The 16,196-nt window shown below is 37.9% G+C and overlaps 1 protein-coding gene across 1 annotated transcript in view; it reads left to right on the forward strand.

Annotated features, from left to right (window-relative positions):
• The first annotated feature begins 537 nt into the window (after window positions 1-537).
• TEX10 (testis expressed 10) overlaps window positions 538-16,196 on the forward strand; it is a 58,304-nt gene continuing 42,645 nt past the window's right edge. The window contains 5 exon segments of the mRNA XM_009586853.1: window positions 538-717; window positions 1,526-2,232; window positions 8,672-8,915; window positions 10,968-11,080; window positions 13,381-13,619. Coding sequence (XP_009585148.1) covers window positions 538-717; window positions 1,526-2,232; window positions 8,672-8,915; window positions 10,968-11,080; window positions 13,381-13,619 — 1,483 coding nt within the window.

Raw genomic sequence — 16,196 nt, forward strand, 5'->3', positions numbered from 1 at the left:
GTGTAGTGGAAGTTTTCTTAGATTCTTGTATGCTGCTGTTACCAATGAAGGCCTGATTAAACCCATGATTTTACCCGTGCAGACTGTACGCTATTAATGATTGAGTTGGTAAACAATGTACAAATTAAATGAAACAGTTCACTGAGTTCTTTTGGCCTGACAAGGGTCAAGTATGTAAAAAGTTCCTTTATTGGCAGGAACTTTTTCAAACAAAACAAAACCAACAACTTAATCTGATAAAGCAGTGGAAGATGCAGATACTTAAGCGATCTTTTTCAATAAAGTAGTAGAGAAAAGTCAACCAAAGGACCAGCAGAATGTTTTCTGGACACTAGAAGAGCAGCTGTACTGTATCAGTCTGCATGTCTGTTTAGCCTAGCATCTTGTCTCAGGAGCAGACACTAGTTTATGCATAGGAAAAAGCATAAAAACATTAGCCTTCATTAGGAAGTTGCTGCTCTTTGGTGGAAAAAAATATTTGTTTGTAGTGTATTTAATCAAATTAAAATTCTAAATATCTTTTTGCAGAGAATCAGAATGACTAAAAAAAGGAAACATCAAGAAGATTTCCAGAAAGTGAAATTAAAAGTTGGGAAAAAAAAGCCTAAACTAGAGAATGCAACTGATACTACCTTCAAAACAAAGGCCATACAAATTCCTGAGCAGCTTAAAGAAGATGGAGTGCTTCCTACGCAAAATAGAAAACTTAACATAAAGGTATGCTGTGACATTACATTCTGAAAGGACAGAAAATTACTTGCCATTTGTCTGGGTTTACTATGTTTACTAAAGCTTAAGAAAAAAAAGATTTATTTAAAAAAACAACCTTAAAAAAACCCAGCAGAGTATCTGACTACAGCCTCTCTGTCCTTGACAATAAGCTGACCCATGAATTTAATAAATTGCTGGGCCAGCATATAACCCAAGGGAAAGGTTTTCAGCAGTGCAAAAACTAAAGTTGCACACTGATTTAAATATCTAGGATTAACATTTGGTTTTGAAAGTCTTGGATCATAACTTAATGACAGGGTTTTAAAAAGTAGACTTCCTGAGATGATGTTTTTAAAAAATTTTGTATTTCTTTGGGTGGTGGTTCTGCTTTCCTTCCTTTGCGTCATCTTCTATCTCTTGCAGCTCTCTGCTTAAACTGAAGAAGGCTGTTGAGGCTGAGATTTCATAGCTCTACTTTTGAGAACAAGTTTGAGAGGACTTACTTTTGGTCATCCCTCTGTTAAGTCAGTAGGGTTGTGCATAAACTTAAGAATGAGGATTATCTAATTACCTGAAGGATAAGTCATGGTATCTTGTTTTTCCTGTCACTGAATTTTAATGATTTGTTCATTGTTATGCTTTAAACTAATATTATATTTGTTCTGAACATATTCTGCTGCTGTGAACAGCAGTACATCATGAGAATAGATTCAGATTTTTCAGTGTTTAAGAAAAATGTGCTGGAAATAGGTGGGGAAGTTTAAAGAGCTTAAAGTAATAATGATAGCAAGTATATACATTTCTTTCCTTTTAGGATCTGCTTTCACAGATGCATCACTATAGTCCTGGGGTTAAGCATAATGCACTTCTTGGGCTCAAAGATCTCCTGTCTCAGTATCCATTTGTAATTGATGCACACCTTTCGAATATAATAAGTGAGGTGGCAGCTGTGTTTACAGACAAAGATTCTGGTGTCAGAGGAGCAGCTGTGCACCTGCTGCAATTCTTGGCTTCAAAAATAAGAGCGGAACAGATTGCTCCATTTTTTCCGTTGGTAAGTGCCCATCTCTCCAGTGCCATGACTCATATCAGTGAGGGGATTCAGGAAGATTCATTGAAAGTCTTGGACGTTTTATTGGAAGCATACCCAGCTCTTCTCACAGACCGCAGCAGTATATTGTTGAAGAATTTTGTAGAGCTTATTTCTCACCAGCAACTGTCAAAAAGACTGAAAAGCAGAGAGAAACTTTCCTGGATGCTGTCTGTTAACCCAAATCGCAGAGTAACTTCTCAGCAGTGGAGGTTGAATGTACTTACCAGGCTCAAGAAGTTTCTCCAAGCAGTGGTAGATGGATCCAGTGAAATAGAGGATGAAGGGCTTCAAGAACAAAAAGATAGCCCTCATTCTGTGAGGAACCCAGTATGTATAAGTTGGAAGGTCCATGCAAGTAATCAGCAACATATACAGCTGTTTGAAAATGGTGGCTTACGACCAAAGATCAACTCATCATTTAGACTGAGGTGAGAAAACGTTAACTAATTTGGGAATTAATGTCAACTGCATGATCACAGTGTTAAACTGTGGTTTGTTGCTGTTGAAGACAACTATTTAGTTTTTATTGCGGGATTGTCTCTTAGCCATATTTTAGGGCATTTAGTGTAATGTACAGTCTTAACTGCAGTGGCTTGAAAATATGGAAATACTCAGCAGATAACCTTGCTATGCGTATATCATGAACTTTCGTGTTATCAAATAAAAGCTTTATTTTATGCTATTCATAATAATTTTGGAAGACCAACCCTAGCGGTTTTTTTTTGGAATGCGAACTGACAACTACAGGTTGTTGCAGGATATCAAATAGACCTGGCGGCAAGCAGGGAAATTTCTTTACATTAAACCTAAGCTTATTTCTTGTACTGTGATAATGAATTTTACTGAAATTTTGTGCTTTTCCCTTTGAGAGTCTATCATAAGTTCAGGAGTCTATATAGCTTCTTTTAAAAAGGACAGCATGATAAGATGTGTCTGGCTGTATGAAGTTCTGCTGAGTTTCCGATTCTAGGTATTTTTAATCAATTCACTGGTTTATATCCTCACTGTGGATAAAAGATGTCTTGTCTGAGACATGTTGATGAATATGGAAGGAAGCGTAGTGTGCTTAGTCACAGAAAGGTTTGTGTGTTTTTCAGTAGTACTCTAAATAGATGTGAGCTGAAGTTAAGGGAGAAATAACTAACCGTCTTTATTTCTCTTCCTCCTTTCTGATTCACCCACTCTTCAAACTAGAGGGGAACCTCCCACCCCACTTTATGGTACCTTTTAAACCTTGGCATCGTCATGTATATGCATTATTATAGATGTTACATACCTGCTGGAGGAGACCTGGAATGACAACTTCAAAAACGGAAACTGTTTAGCTGTTACACAGCACTTCTAATCCATAGATATCAAGGCGGTTTGAAGAGAAACCACAATCCTTGTTTTATTGCTGGGGGAGACTGAATAAGGGGTATAAAGCAGTTATACCAAATTCATCTAGGAGGTCAGTGGCAGAAAAGGCTATAAAACCCACTGCCTAATCCATTGCTATGTCCATCTTATATCTAATGAATGAAGTGCAGAAGAAGAGGTGTTCTCTTCTAATACCGCAGGTGTTGGCCTGAATTAGCAGGTGTTTCCATCTCTGTTGTGGAGACACACAAATGACTGTTCCATTCCCACTGTCCTAGGCTTCTGCTCGGTAGATAGCATATTACTTGGGTAGGTATAGGAAGCTTATATTAAGCTAACTAAAATGTGGAGCTTATTCTTATAAAAGTGGTTGTTAACATAGCGTAAGAGTTCAGTCATGACCAACAATATCTGCTGCAGGTAAAACTTTAGTTGGAAAGTAGACCAGTGAAGCCCACCTGAGGCAGGGGGAAGGGTTCAGTGCGGAGCACAAAACATTCCTATGGACTTCATCGCTGCAGTCAGAAGCATACAATTGTGGACCACCGTCTATCAGAGGATTCTTGTACTGTGCCCTGAATGATAACGCAGTGTGTGATATACCATGCTCTGTTATAGCTGAAGGTGCATTGTATCCAAGGTCTAGGAAAATAAACTTTACATCTGGTGTCACCTGAATTGGATTCAGCTTTTCTGAGGAGCTAGATTTTGGTGAAACATCGTGATCCACTTGTGGTTATAAATACTTTCAAAAAGGCGTTTGCAAGCATGAGGAGGAGCCAGAAGAATAGAAGGAAACATTGCTAGAATCCAAGACGAGGTTGGCAAAGCAAGCTGATGGCAGCAGAACAGAAGAATGGAAAGAGAAGGGGCATCTGCAGAAGGTACTAAAATGTTCTCATTTTATTGCATTTGTGCATATTTTTGGTACATTCATTTTGCACGAAGCAAAATGTACAGCTTGTTTTAGTGGATATTCGTGACATTTTAAGAGTGGAATTTACTGTGGTGCTTTTGTATTTGCTACTGAAATCTTTTGTAGTAATTTGAAGATGTTTAATTCTGTCTCTTCCAATCCCAACTGTGGCCTTTTTACAGGCATTCCCAGGCCTCTGCTGCGGCCATTACTGCAAGGGCAGAAATGACTTCTAATAAGAGGTGCAAAACATCTGTAGTGCTCCTTGAGTACTTGCAAAATCTCAAACAGTGTGTGTGTTTGTCGTGGTTTAACACTAGCTGGCAACTAAGCCCCACAGAGCCACTTGCGCACTCCCGCACGGTGGGATGGGGGAGAGAATCGAAAGAGTGGAAGTGAAAAATTCCTATTGAGTTAAAGACAGTTTAATAGGGAAAGCAAAAGCCGCACACACAAGCAAAGCAAAACAAGGAATTCATTCAATTACTTCCCATTGGCAAGCAAGGGTTCAGCCATCTCCAGGAACGCAGGGCTCTGTCACACGTAATGGTTACTTGGGAAGACAAACTGCCATAACTCCGAGCGTCCCCCCCTTCTTTCTTCTTCCCCCAGCTTTATATGCTGAGCATGACACCATATGGTATGGAATACCCCTTTGGTCAGCTGGGGTCAGCTGTCCCAGCCATGTCCCCTCCCAACTTCTTGTGCACCCCCAGCCTCCTTGCTGGTGGGGTGGGGTGAGAAGCAGAAAAGGCCTTGACTCTGTGTAAGCACTGCTCAGCAGTAATGAAAACATCCCTGTGTTATCAACACTGTTTCCAGCACAAATCCAAAACATAGCCCCATACTAGCTACTGTGAAGAAAGCTAACTCTATCCCAGCCAAAACTAGCATAGTGTTTTTGTTTAAAGAAGTCAATGCACAGATAGTCAAGTCCTAACTACAGATAATGAGTTGACCAAACCATAAGTAACTAACTGCGGTGTGTATGTATTGATGGCCTCATCGCTAATACTGAAAGTAAGTTTCAACTTTGTTCTTTAAAAAGTAGGCTTCCAAACACCACTAATAGTATGCTAAATTTTTAAAGTTCCTGTATTTTTTTTGATCTTGCAAGTTCATTGGGTAGGGATGGCACCTCATTGATAACCTAGTGATTACGGAAACGGATTTTCAGAATCAGTTTGCAGTGTTAATGTTTAGTAAAAAGTGTAGATTCTGAGCTTGGAATGCTGGTTGGTTCAACAATGCAAATCTTAAGACTTTATTATTTTCTGTTGTGTGCTAGGTCTTCCTACTGTGTGTGAATTAAAGATTACAGTGAATTAGGAGATTATTAGAATATATCCTCTGCTTTATGTGCTGACTGTACTGCTTTTTGCATCAAACTCATTTCAGATGTGGAAAAATGGAAAGCTTTCACAACCTAAATGTGGTGATACCAAGGTGTGTGATCTTTTTTTGGACTGGAAGTGATGCTGAAGAGAAATGGTGGAGCTTCTGTTTCTGCTGAGAAGGGACAAAATGAAGCTGCAGAGAAGAGCGAAGAAGACTTGAGAGACCAACATGGAAGACAAAACATAGTGAATAAATATGTATATGGTGTGACCTGTGCATCAGACAGAAATGGAAAATACAGTTCACTTTGTGTACTAAGTGTTTCTTTGCTGCAATTGGCAGTGCACACAAAAAAGGAGGACAGTAACCTGGCTTAGACTCTGAGCCATAAAAACTTACTAACTTCTAATGACTTTTCCTATTTTAAGCAGCAGAAAGTTGTTTCCTTATTTTCTGTTTCTTTTATACTTCCTTGATTTCACTTTACTGAATTTCTGTTGTCCTCTTACTGTCAAATGGCAGATATGTTACACAATTTTCTTTTGTTTGGTCCTGCTTTATAAAAATATTGGCATTTTAAAGAAAAATGACAGCTTAAGGGGTACGCAAATATCTTGCAGCTCCCCTCAATACTATTTCATATTGGTATGAAGGTAATATGCTTTGTAGTGTTTCTGAGAGCTGCCTTACCACTAAAGAATAGTGATAACAGATGTGTGACAAAAAGATTAACACTTTAATTGACATCAAACCCTCCCAGTTCCAGTGAACCTCTATTGCTAAGGATATAGTAATCAAATGCATACCGGACAGAGTACAGTAATACTTTGTCATCATCTGTTACTGGCAATCAGATTTTATTTACCCCTTTTGTTGTTAACCTTAAATATTTGGAGGGGTCTTATCTTGAGAGATGGGGGCTTCTTTTGCAGGGGTACATGAAAGCTATGCTAAGTATTCTTGCCCAAATGCTTTTGGCAGCTGGGTGGAGTATCCCTCCTGGCATGGAGTCTTCCTTCTTTTTCCATCCCTTATTTCAGAAAAGTACTAAAATAGTTGGGTGTGCATGTTATACTTTTGTAGGAATCTTAAGGTGTGTGTTGCCAACTTCTCAGGTTTCATGCACCGTTCACTGTTTAATGGGGAGATTTTTTTGTGTTCCAGAAATACGTTGCTCGAATTCCAGAGCTCTGCTGTAATATCAGGTATTATTTTCAGAAAAACGATTAAAGACTACTACTTCAGAACTATTTCAGCCAAGTACTGACATTTCAAAATCTCAGCTGAGTGTGTAGTCCTGTCATGGCATAGCATTTACAGGGCAACCTAACTTTTTCAGTGAGGTTATGGTCTTGGTATCAACTGGCTTGTCCAGTGACGCTGTAGAATTCATTGTGGTTATAACTGGAAGATGGGATTTGTCTACTGTGTCTTTAGATGACTGAGAGTTAAATGTCTAAGTGGAACCATTCACTGTAAACTCTCTTCACAGTCTGAAAGAAACTGCTGTCTTTGCTGCAATGTCTGCGGCATAGAAGGGACATAGAGCAACAAAAAAGGGACAAATAAGCCAGATTACATTGACTGCATACATTGGTTGCAGATAATGCTAGGCTTTATAAAATTTTAAGATGCCTTATAGTTTTAGTAGGTACTAAAGATAAAACTAACATTTATTTTCTTATGACCAGTTACGTTTCTGCTTGTCCTTTTTATTTTGTGCTGGAGATCTAAATTCTCTCTCCCATCTTGCCTTCATTAAAAAAGAGCCTGCATTTGTCTTACGCTTTCTTTTTATTCCTTTGCAGATGTCTTCTCCCGGCTCCTTTTACAGTTTGTTAATACTACTAATAATACCTAGGTTTGTTTTGGTTTAGTAATTCTTTAGAGACACCAATTTCAACTAGAGAGAAATGACAGAATAACATTTTCTATTTTGTGCATAGTATAGATGATTGCAACAGCATGAGAAATGTAGCTTCAGAGAAGGATGTAACTAATTGGATAATTTGGAAATGACAGGATGACCAGGAAAAACTGCTTTACCTCTTTAATCCAATATGAAATTAAAATATTTGTAAACAGAACTTCTCTGCCTATGTGTGGAAAGAAAGCAAATAGTTTTTCAGATCCTATTTTGGGTGTATATGTAAAGAAAAATCACTTGGAGAACATCACTGAAATAGAAGGGAGTTTAACAGGAGGTTCAGTGCACCAATTTTACGTGTATTAGGAAGTTAGAATTATGATGGGAATTCCCTGCTGTGAGTTAGAAAACAGAATCGTAATGGAAAACGTCAGAAATAATAAGTTGAAATTATTGTTGCTTTTTTCTTTTCTTTTTTTTTTTTTTTAAGGGCTCTTGTTATTTGGAAACCCTTTCAGAAGCTTCTGAATTGCTTAAAATTAGCAGGAGTTATTCAGGGGTTTCTTTCTTTAAAGAACTTTCTTTTTAAAATGGATACAAATTGCCTGAATTTATCCAGGAGCAGGATTTGGTCATTTGTGCCGATAATCGCTTTTGAAACACAAACGAAGTGTGTTATAAGGGGGGGGAGTCCTTGGTTTTCTTGCTTTCTGGGAGATGTTCTTTTAATTTAAACTATATTTCTTCATTTTCTGGTAATTTTTGTTTAACTTCATTATCAGATCATTTTAATAATTTTCCAGCTAGTTGCTCTCCAGAGCATTACAGTTGAACATCAAGTGGAAACCAAAGTTATATTTTTGCAGAATGATTTTTTTTTTTCCTATTAATATGAACAACCATTATGTTTATTATAGCTGGAGATCGTTATTAACTGTAATAAACCTTATGCATTTGACAATACTTTGTAGTCAGTTTCATTATTTTGCTTCAAGGAGCTTAAAACTCAAAGCTTTTTTATTTTGTGCTGAGTACAGTGAATTCTTATCTGTGGTTGAAGGTGATTTGATAATGCAAATCATATTTCTCTACTTTATAGACTTTACATATAACAATGGGGAAAGAAATACTGAAATCTAAGAAGTTGTTACAGAAGCACACAAACTTGCAGGGAGACTCGGGAGCAGGTTTGTTGTAGGATGGTTTGAACTCCCTTTTTTCCTTACTGAAATATCTAGCAAGAAAGCAGGCAAACGATTAATGTATTAAAAAGTAATTTTTCCTGTTATTCAGAAAGCAGAAAAGTGGTATTGCTCTAATCTGTTTTTAAAGTTGTGATCTTTATATTTTGTCTTTCTTTTTTCTTTTTCTTGCTTTTGTCGTTTAGGTCTCTGGCAAGTGTAATGGACAGTGCAGAAAAAGGCCTGTCCTCGGCTGAAAACTTAAAAGGTTTTATTGAGATAATAATTCCATTACTGATTGAGTGCTGGATTGAAGCATCTCCTGCGCAATCAGCTCCCATTCTTGGAAACCTTTTGGAATCAGAATCTCAGCAGCTTATGCAGCAAGTGCTTAGTATAATACATTTATTGTGGAAACTCACAAAGCGGCATGATGAAACATACAAAATGGTAAGGGAGAAGTGGTCCGTGGCATAATAATGACAGTTCATTTTGTTTTGATCCGAAACTAGTGATTTGGTGATTGGAAGTAGTGGAAATATTTTATTAAGAGAGAAAAAGCCTAGGTTTTGAGTAGAACTTGCGTTTGGATTTTGTCAAGTCTCTTACTCTAAAAAATCTGTTGAACTGAGCAATGAGTTCACCTATAGTCTCCAGGAATCTTTCTTGACAGACTGCAGCACAAAAGCTTTTGAAACTGAAAGTGGCATTGGAGAAGAGGGAGCATTTTGTCTCCCAGATAACCTCTAGAATATGAATTTGAACAAAGTGTAGAATGGAGTTGTTTGTTCCTTGTTTTTATGTGTTGAAAAATTTTACGGGGGTGGGGGCGTGGAAATGAACAAGCCCTGAACCCTTGGAAAGGTAGGGGATAACAGCGGTATAAGATCCTGTAATTGGTTGGTGCAACCTATGTTGTCATGATCGGTAGTGTCACAAGACATCGAATCAAAACCTCAATAAGAATTTTGGAAAATATTTTTTAAGTTTTTTTGCCCTAGTTATTTTGTTGGTCTTTTACTTTGATAAATAAATTGCTGGGTTTTGTAACTTTTGCTGCTCTTCCAAAGATTTTGCAAACTGGAAAAAGAACAGTCTTCTCTTTCCATTTTGACTAGTGAGTAGTAGTTGGAAGGAATGTCTTGACAGCTCTTTGTTTTACCTGTGTATAGGACTGTATGTCCATTTGCTAAACAAAAAACTATGTATAGAATAATTATTTGAAATCATTTGTGGAATCATTCCATTAGACCAGAGTTATCCAATGTACACAGCCTGAGGGATGGATTCAGTGTGTTGGAACAAAACATGCAGTTGCCCTTTCATCTTTTCTAGAAGGCCTCTTGGAAGCAGGCAGAATGCAGGCTGTTGGCCAGGTAGAATACCTGTGGCAGCCTGCTGCCCCTAGCCTTTTTCTTTAGGGTACTGCAGAACTGCTGCCCTTAGCCATGGGGTGCCTGCATTTCGATCATATCAAAGGAGTGCTTCTGTGTCAAGATGTAGCTCTTTTAGGTACATGCAGTTGCATTATGACCTTAGGATGTTTTGGGGGAAAAAAAAAAACTGATGTCCATATAACTTTTTTTTTTTGAGCATATTATGTTTTAGATAAGATAAACTGTTTACCTTATTTTTCCTTTATAGTAACGTTTATATATAAAATGCATTCAAATGCTCAGTTAGAAAAAGGAAGCTTTGCTTATTTAATAGGCCTTGGGCTGACGGGCCAAAGTGGTTATTAGAGACACTTTCGAAAACCACTATGCATATGCCTAGGGGAAACCTACTAATCTTTGAAATAGTTTAATAGTCATTCTCTGTTCTTAATACTTGAATATCAAAAAGATTATTCCGCCTGACCAATTTGATAGCAGTGCAGGCTTTTTTTGTGATGCGTTTTGTTGGACAGTTTGTGGAATGGTGACTGTGAGTGTCTGCTAACCCACAAAGTAAAATTATTTTTAAATATTGAAAAAAATCCTTTTTCTGTAAGGATGGCCTTTCTACTGGAAAGCATTTTGTGTCAGTGGGCTTTGAACTACAAATACGCTAACGATGCGGAAAGATGAAGGCAGTATCAGAATATGTCTTAATGGAAAATTCAGGACAGTCACTGCAAGTAAATCAGAGTTCACTCTGATTTTAAGTACCCTGATAAATTGATATAAAAGCACTTTAAATTCACATCTGTAACTCACTTGGTTTAATATTGCGTATACCCACATTAATATGTGCTAAGAAAATATGCTGGTCCAGTTTGGATTACATGTTGTCGCTCAACCTTGACTTATATCACAATTTTACTCCCTTGTTTTGTGGACCTTCAGGTTCATGCACAGGACTTCATATTTATGTCTGAGAGTAAATATGTATGAAAACTTGCAAACAAAAGCTGAAGTTCCTGTTTTTCATTGATTCCAATAATGGGTTTTGGAATATGATTGCATTGATGTGTTTCACTTACTACCATGTTTTCTGTCTATCATCTGCTTTCCTTAACAGGAACTATGGCTTCGAATGAATTACCTTGTTGATTTCAAGCACCACTTCATGCGTCATTTTCCTTATTCTTTACAAGAAACAGTAAAGCACAAAAAGAAAGATTCGTGCAAAGGGTAAGAATAAAATCAGTGTCATGTTACAGCTTTTAATTTCATAAGATAAGTGAGACAATGTGAGTCACGCTTTATCCAATATTAAGTTTTTAATGTTGGAGAGGAAAGCTTTTTATTACGTATTCCTTGAAGATCTGTAGAGAAGTTTTTATAGCAAGGTAGCATTGCTTTGAATTGAGTAGTTTTGGTTGTTCTTTGTAGAAGTATTGTATAGGAAGTAATCTGAATAGCCTCCAGTAGAAATTAAAATGCTGTCTTAGAGACATTAAAATATTTTACTGAATGCTTGATCTGGAACTTGCATGTTGCTAAATGGTGATTTGTGTTGGTCTGCCTAGTTTCATATTTCTGCATGTTTTCTTCAGTTGACTGCTAAATTACATCAAAGCATAGTTAAAACATTTTTTTACCCACATTTACTCTTCTATAGTTGTATTACAGGGCTGGATAAATACAGCTAGGAGGGGAGATGGGACACATTGTGCCTATCCTGTATGGCAAAGCAGTACTGGAGCAGAAATCGTCAAACACTCACACGTTTCTTCACTATTGAGCTGGCAGAGTGGGTGCACCAATTTTGTTCTGGTACAGGCCAGTAGCAGGTTCTCTCCCCTCTCAGCTCCCAGATGTGAGACTATATTAATGCAAAATCTGTTCTGGAGTGATTCTGTGCCATTGCAGTCCGTATAAAACACTGGTCTGTGTACAATGGGTATCAGCTGGTGTCTATCTTGGTTGCAAATGCTTGCAAACTGTGCCACTGCAGATTGAGATGTAGTAGTGGAAGAAGCTCTTTTTATGCTAAGGGTCTACCATGATGCAGGTATACTTGAGGCTGAAATCCTGTTTCATATTTTAACTGTTGCATTTTCTCTTCCTGGAAGGGCACATAGATCAGAGGTACAGCATAGCTCTTCAATAAATGTTTTCATTTCAACTTAAGTCTTACCCATTAGGTTCATAAAGCCAAAAGGTGTTTTGCTTTTCCAGGTTTTGACCTGAATACCCTTCCTTAAAACTGAAAATCTCAGAATTATTAATTAGACAATGCAACCATCTTGTCTTATATATGACACCCTGACTAACCATATTTCTGTTCTTCCTTCTTCACTCTGCTACTAAGTTTTGCCCCATTCTTGCACTTCAAAATAAATATATTGTTGGATACATGCAGGAGAAATAATCTGCAAAACTCTTTTTTTGTGTTTTTATTTTGACTGTTACTTCAGGACTTCTAGAAACTTAGCATCATGAAAATAAAAATAATTGCTTTTGTTTTCCTTGCTTACCAATATATTGGGTTAAAGGCCTGCATTTGGAAACCTTGCATGGCACTTTGAGGCTTCCTTCCTTCTGCAGTTCACAAAATGTTGCAGGAATTTACCACAGTACTCCTGATAGTGCTTAGTATCTACATATTCTGAACATGAAAAAGTTACTAGCATTTATGCCATTTGTAAGTGATGTCCACAGGTTGAGATTTATTTGCTCGTATTGTAATGGTTGGCTCTGAACTGAAGGGTGGCTACACTTACGTTAGCGCAGGTTAAAGTGCTGTTATTTCGTTTTCAGAGCTCTACTTTGCGTTCTGAATGTAGGTATTCGTATTGTGCAGCTTTCTGTAGGTAAATGCTGTGATTTTTTTTTTTTTTGTGTGCTGTGAGTGACTAATTGGCAAGTAGAGAAGTTCTAGCATTATGTGTCAAGCTGCAATACCCTTAATTCCTGTCTTTATATCCCTTAATTCTGTCTTTCAAACCTCTGTAGGACAACAGGATGGTCCTGCAGAATATTGTGATGGTGAAAAATGTGTTTCTGATTCCACATGAGTTTGGAAAAAATGTACATAAATGGATTTCTCTATGCTGTTCATAGTGCTTTTTGTCATTGTGTGATAATGACAAAATCCATGTGATTCCTCACAGAAGAAACACAGAAGAGACTGAAACTAAGGATTAATTTTTTTAGCCTTCCTTTACTGGTTTCAGCCACCTAAAAGTGCTGCCAGGCCAGAGTGAAAATGTCAAACAAGAGAAATCAGACAGAGAGATACAATTTAGAGCTTTGATTCTTGCTGCCACTATAAATATGAGAAACAGACATTTTGGTGGCAGAACAAAAATTTTCAAGTACCCAAATGTCAAATATGAAGACTTCTAAAACATGTATTGGCTTTAAAACTTTAACACTTAGAATTTTTTTCTATATGTATAATTTCTACCAAAGTAACATATATTAAAAGGCACAAAATATTTTTTTGAAATCTCTCTCTCTTTTCTTTTTTCCACCCTCCCTCTTAGCAACAAGTATTGTATGACATCCTCGAACAGCGTAGACCATCTTTTACTGAACTTAACCTTGTGTGACATAATGGTTTCACTAGCAAGCACTTCAACACTTCAGACGGATTCTGGTTGGCTGGACATGATAAGGAAGTTTGTGACAGATACTCTTCAGGATGGCAGCAAGCTGAATAGCAAGCAGGTGAACAGGTTGCTTGGTGTGACTTGGAGACTAATGCAAATACAGCAAAACAAAGGTAAGACATGAGTAGTTTCTGGAAAGCAAAATTATACACTGAAAAAGAGCTTGAGTTATTCTAGCGTTTTCAGGTCACTTCATCTTGTATCCTCAGTTGCTACATCGTAATGTATTTTGTCTGTAGAGGTAAATTGAATTTCATGGTCATATCCCTGTGTGTAGCATTGAAAACTGCTTGATTTTTAGGAATGCTTTTAGAGTCATACTGTTGATATGCAAAGTGTTAATATATTTGTGTATCTGTTTTCTGTTTTTACTTAAGATATTCTTATAAATGGGAAGATGAGTTTTCTTCATTTAAAAAAAAAATAATTACTAGGATGTAGAGGTGCGTGATACTTTAGTACTCCAATCCTTATTTAAAATTATTGGCTGGTAGACTCCCTTGAGTACTGCCAGATGACCATTCTAGTTCTGTGATGACATGAAATGCCAAGATAGTTCTGATGGAAGCTGCTGTAGAATATTTTCCGAGGTATTTGAATGCTTTTCCAAGAGGAAAACATATTTCCAGTTGTGACTTGCAGGACCGGTACGGTATTTTGGCTTGGCTTTTTTTTTTTGCTTTTCAAGTACAACTTGGTTGTGTTCCAGATGAGACCTTGGTTGACATGTCTGATAAGTGATTGATGTAGGACTTCCTTAAGAAAAGAATTTTTCAGTAAGTCTAAAGGTGGCAGGGGTCTATTGTGTCTTACCAGTCTGGTAGAAGTGAATTCCACAGCCACGCAGCCAAGTAGAGTTTATAGAAAATGCTTTGCCCTTAGCAGCAGGCATCGTTGTTAGTGTTGTAAGATGAAAAGATGTCAAATGTCCCTCAAATATATTTTGGCAGTTAGTTGTATCTCCTTCCAAATCCATTGTAATTAGGAATCTGTCTGTTCCTATGTCCCCAATGACAAAGACAGTAAGTAATCATTCCTGTCTGCACTCCGAATTTAGCTTCCTGTTGAAGGCAAATAATAGTCCATAGTCAGCGATGTGCCTGTCTCACCAGCTGAGCTAAAGCAGAAGAGTTGCTACTCAGGAAAGTAGTTTCCAAACTATTGTTAGGCTGTTAAATCAGATACTTCACGCTTTTCCTTGTGATGAAACATTGATTTTTTTCCTTTGTCTACTGAACTTTTACCAGATAGTGGATAATGACTGGTGTTTTTCTAACTAAAGTGGCCGTTTTAGTGCAATAATTTTCCTCATGAATGCAGAAAATAAAAAAGCTTTAAAAAAGTTTAAATGAAATTCCAAAAGATTAATATGTATGGATCTTGTCTGCTGATCCTGTAAAGGTTCAGGAATTTCACTGCAAGTAGGAAATTCTTTACCACATGAATCTGTATCTGTTTGTGTGGACAATTTATCTCATCCCTTCAAGATAATCCTTGTGCAGTGCTAAAAGCTTGGCTAGATGTCAGATTATAATTCATTTACTAGCTGTAGAGGAAATACAGCCTTGACGTGCTGGAGAAATGGACTGACGGTTCAACACGGAGAAGTGTCAAGTCCTGCACCTGGGGAGGAAAAACTCCATGCATCTGTACATGCATGGACAGAAAAGGACGGGGGGTCCTGGTGGACACCAAGTTGAACACGAGTCAGCAATGGGCCTTGCGGCAAAGAAGGCTAGTGCCTGGGCTACATTAGGAGGAGTGTTGACAGCAGGTTGAGGGAGACAATCCTTCCCCTCTATTCTGCACTGGTGAGGCCACACCTGCAGTACTGTGTCCAGTTTTGGGCTCCCCAGTACAAGAGAGACATGGACATACAGGACAGAGGACAGTGAAGGGCCATGAAGATGATGAATGCACTGGAGCATCTCCTGTGAGGAGAGGCTGAGAGAGCTGGGACTGTTTAGCCTGGAGAAGAGAAGGCTTAAAAGGGGATCTCATCAGCATGTATAAATACCTGAAGGGAGGGTGCAAAGAAGAGGGAGCCAGGCTCTTTTCAGTGGTGTCCAGTGACAGGCAAGAGGCACAAACTATAACACAGGAGATGCTGTCTGAACATCAGGAACACCCTTTTTCACTGTTAGGGTGACAAAGCACTGACATAGGTTGCCCAGAGAGGTTGTGGAGTCTCCATCCTTGGTCCTGGACAGCTAGATCTAGCTGATCCTGCTTTAGCACGGGTGTTGGACCGGATGACCTCCAGAGGTCCCTTCCCACCTCAACCATTACGTGATTCTGTGGAAGAGGAAAAGCTTCCTTCCTTGATTTTTTTTTTTTTTTTTTTGACGTGCTCTAGAAATTCTAAACTTTATTGTGTCAGATGATATTGCAAAAGATGGTACATACCAAAAATATAACTCCGATTTGTTTAAAATCTATCTGAGTTTGAGATTAAGGGCCTGGAAGGGTATGTCATCTTTAGAAGACAATGCGAAAGAAAAAATGAACCGTTACAATCAAAATTTTTTTAGAACACAATGGAAATCAAAAGAGGGGAAATTCAGATAGAAAAAGCAAAGAACTAATGGATGAGAGATTAAATAAGACCATAGTCAACTGCCTGCGCATTATGCCACAAAAGCACGGTGGTATCTTTGCAGTCACGTTTTTCAGGGTTGCCTATTTTGAGT

This window comes from Fulmarus glacialis, unplaced genomic scaffold, assembly GCF_000690835.1.
Source record: "Fulmarus glacialis isolate BGI_N327 unplaced genomic scaffold, ASM69083v1 scaffold1621, whole genome shotgun sequence".
NCBI classification, from domain to species: domain Eukaryota; kingdom Metazoa; phylum Chordata; class Aves; order Procellariiformes; family Procellariidae; genus Fulmarus; species Fulmarus glacialis.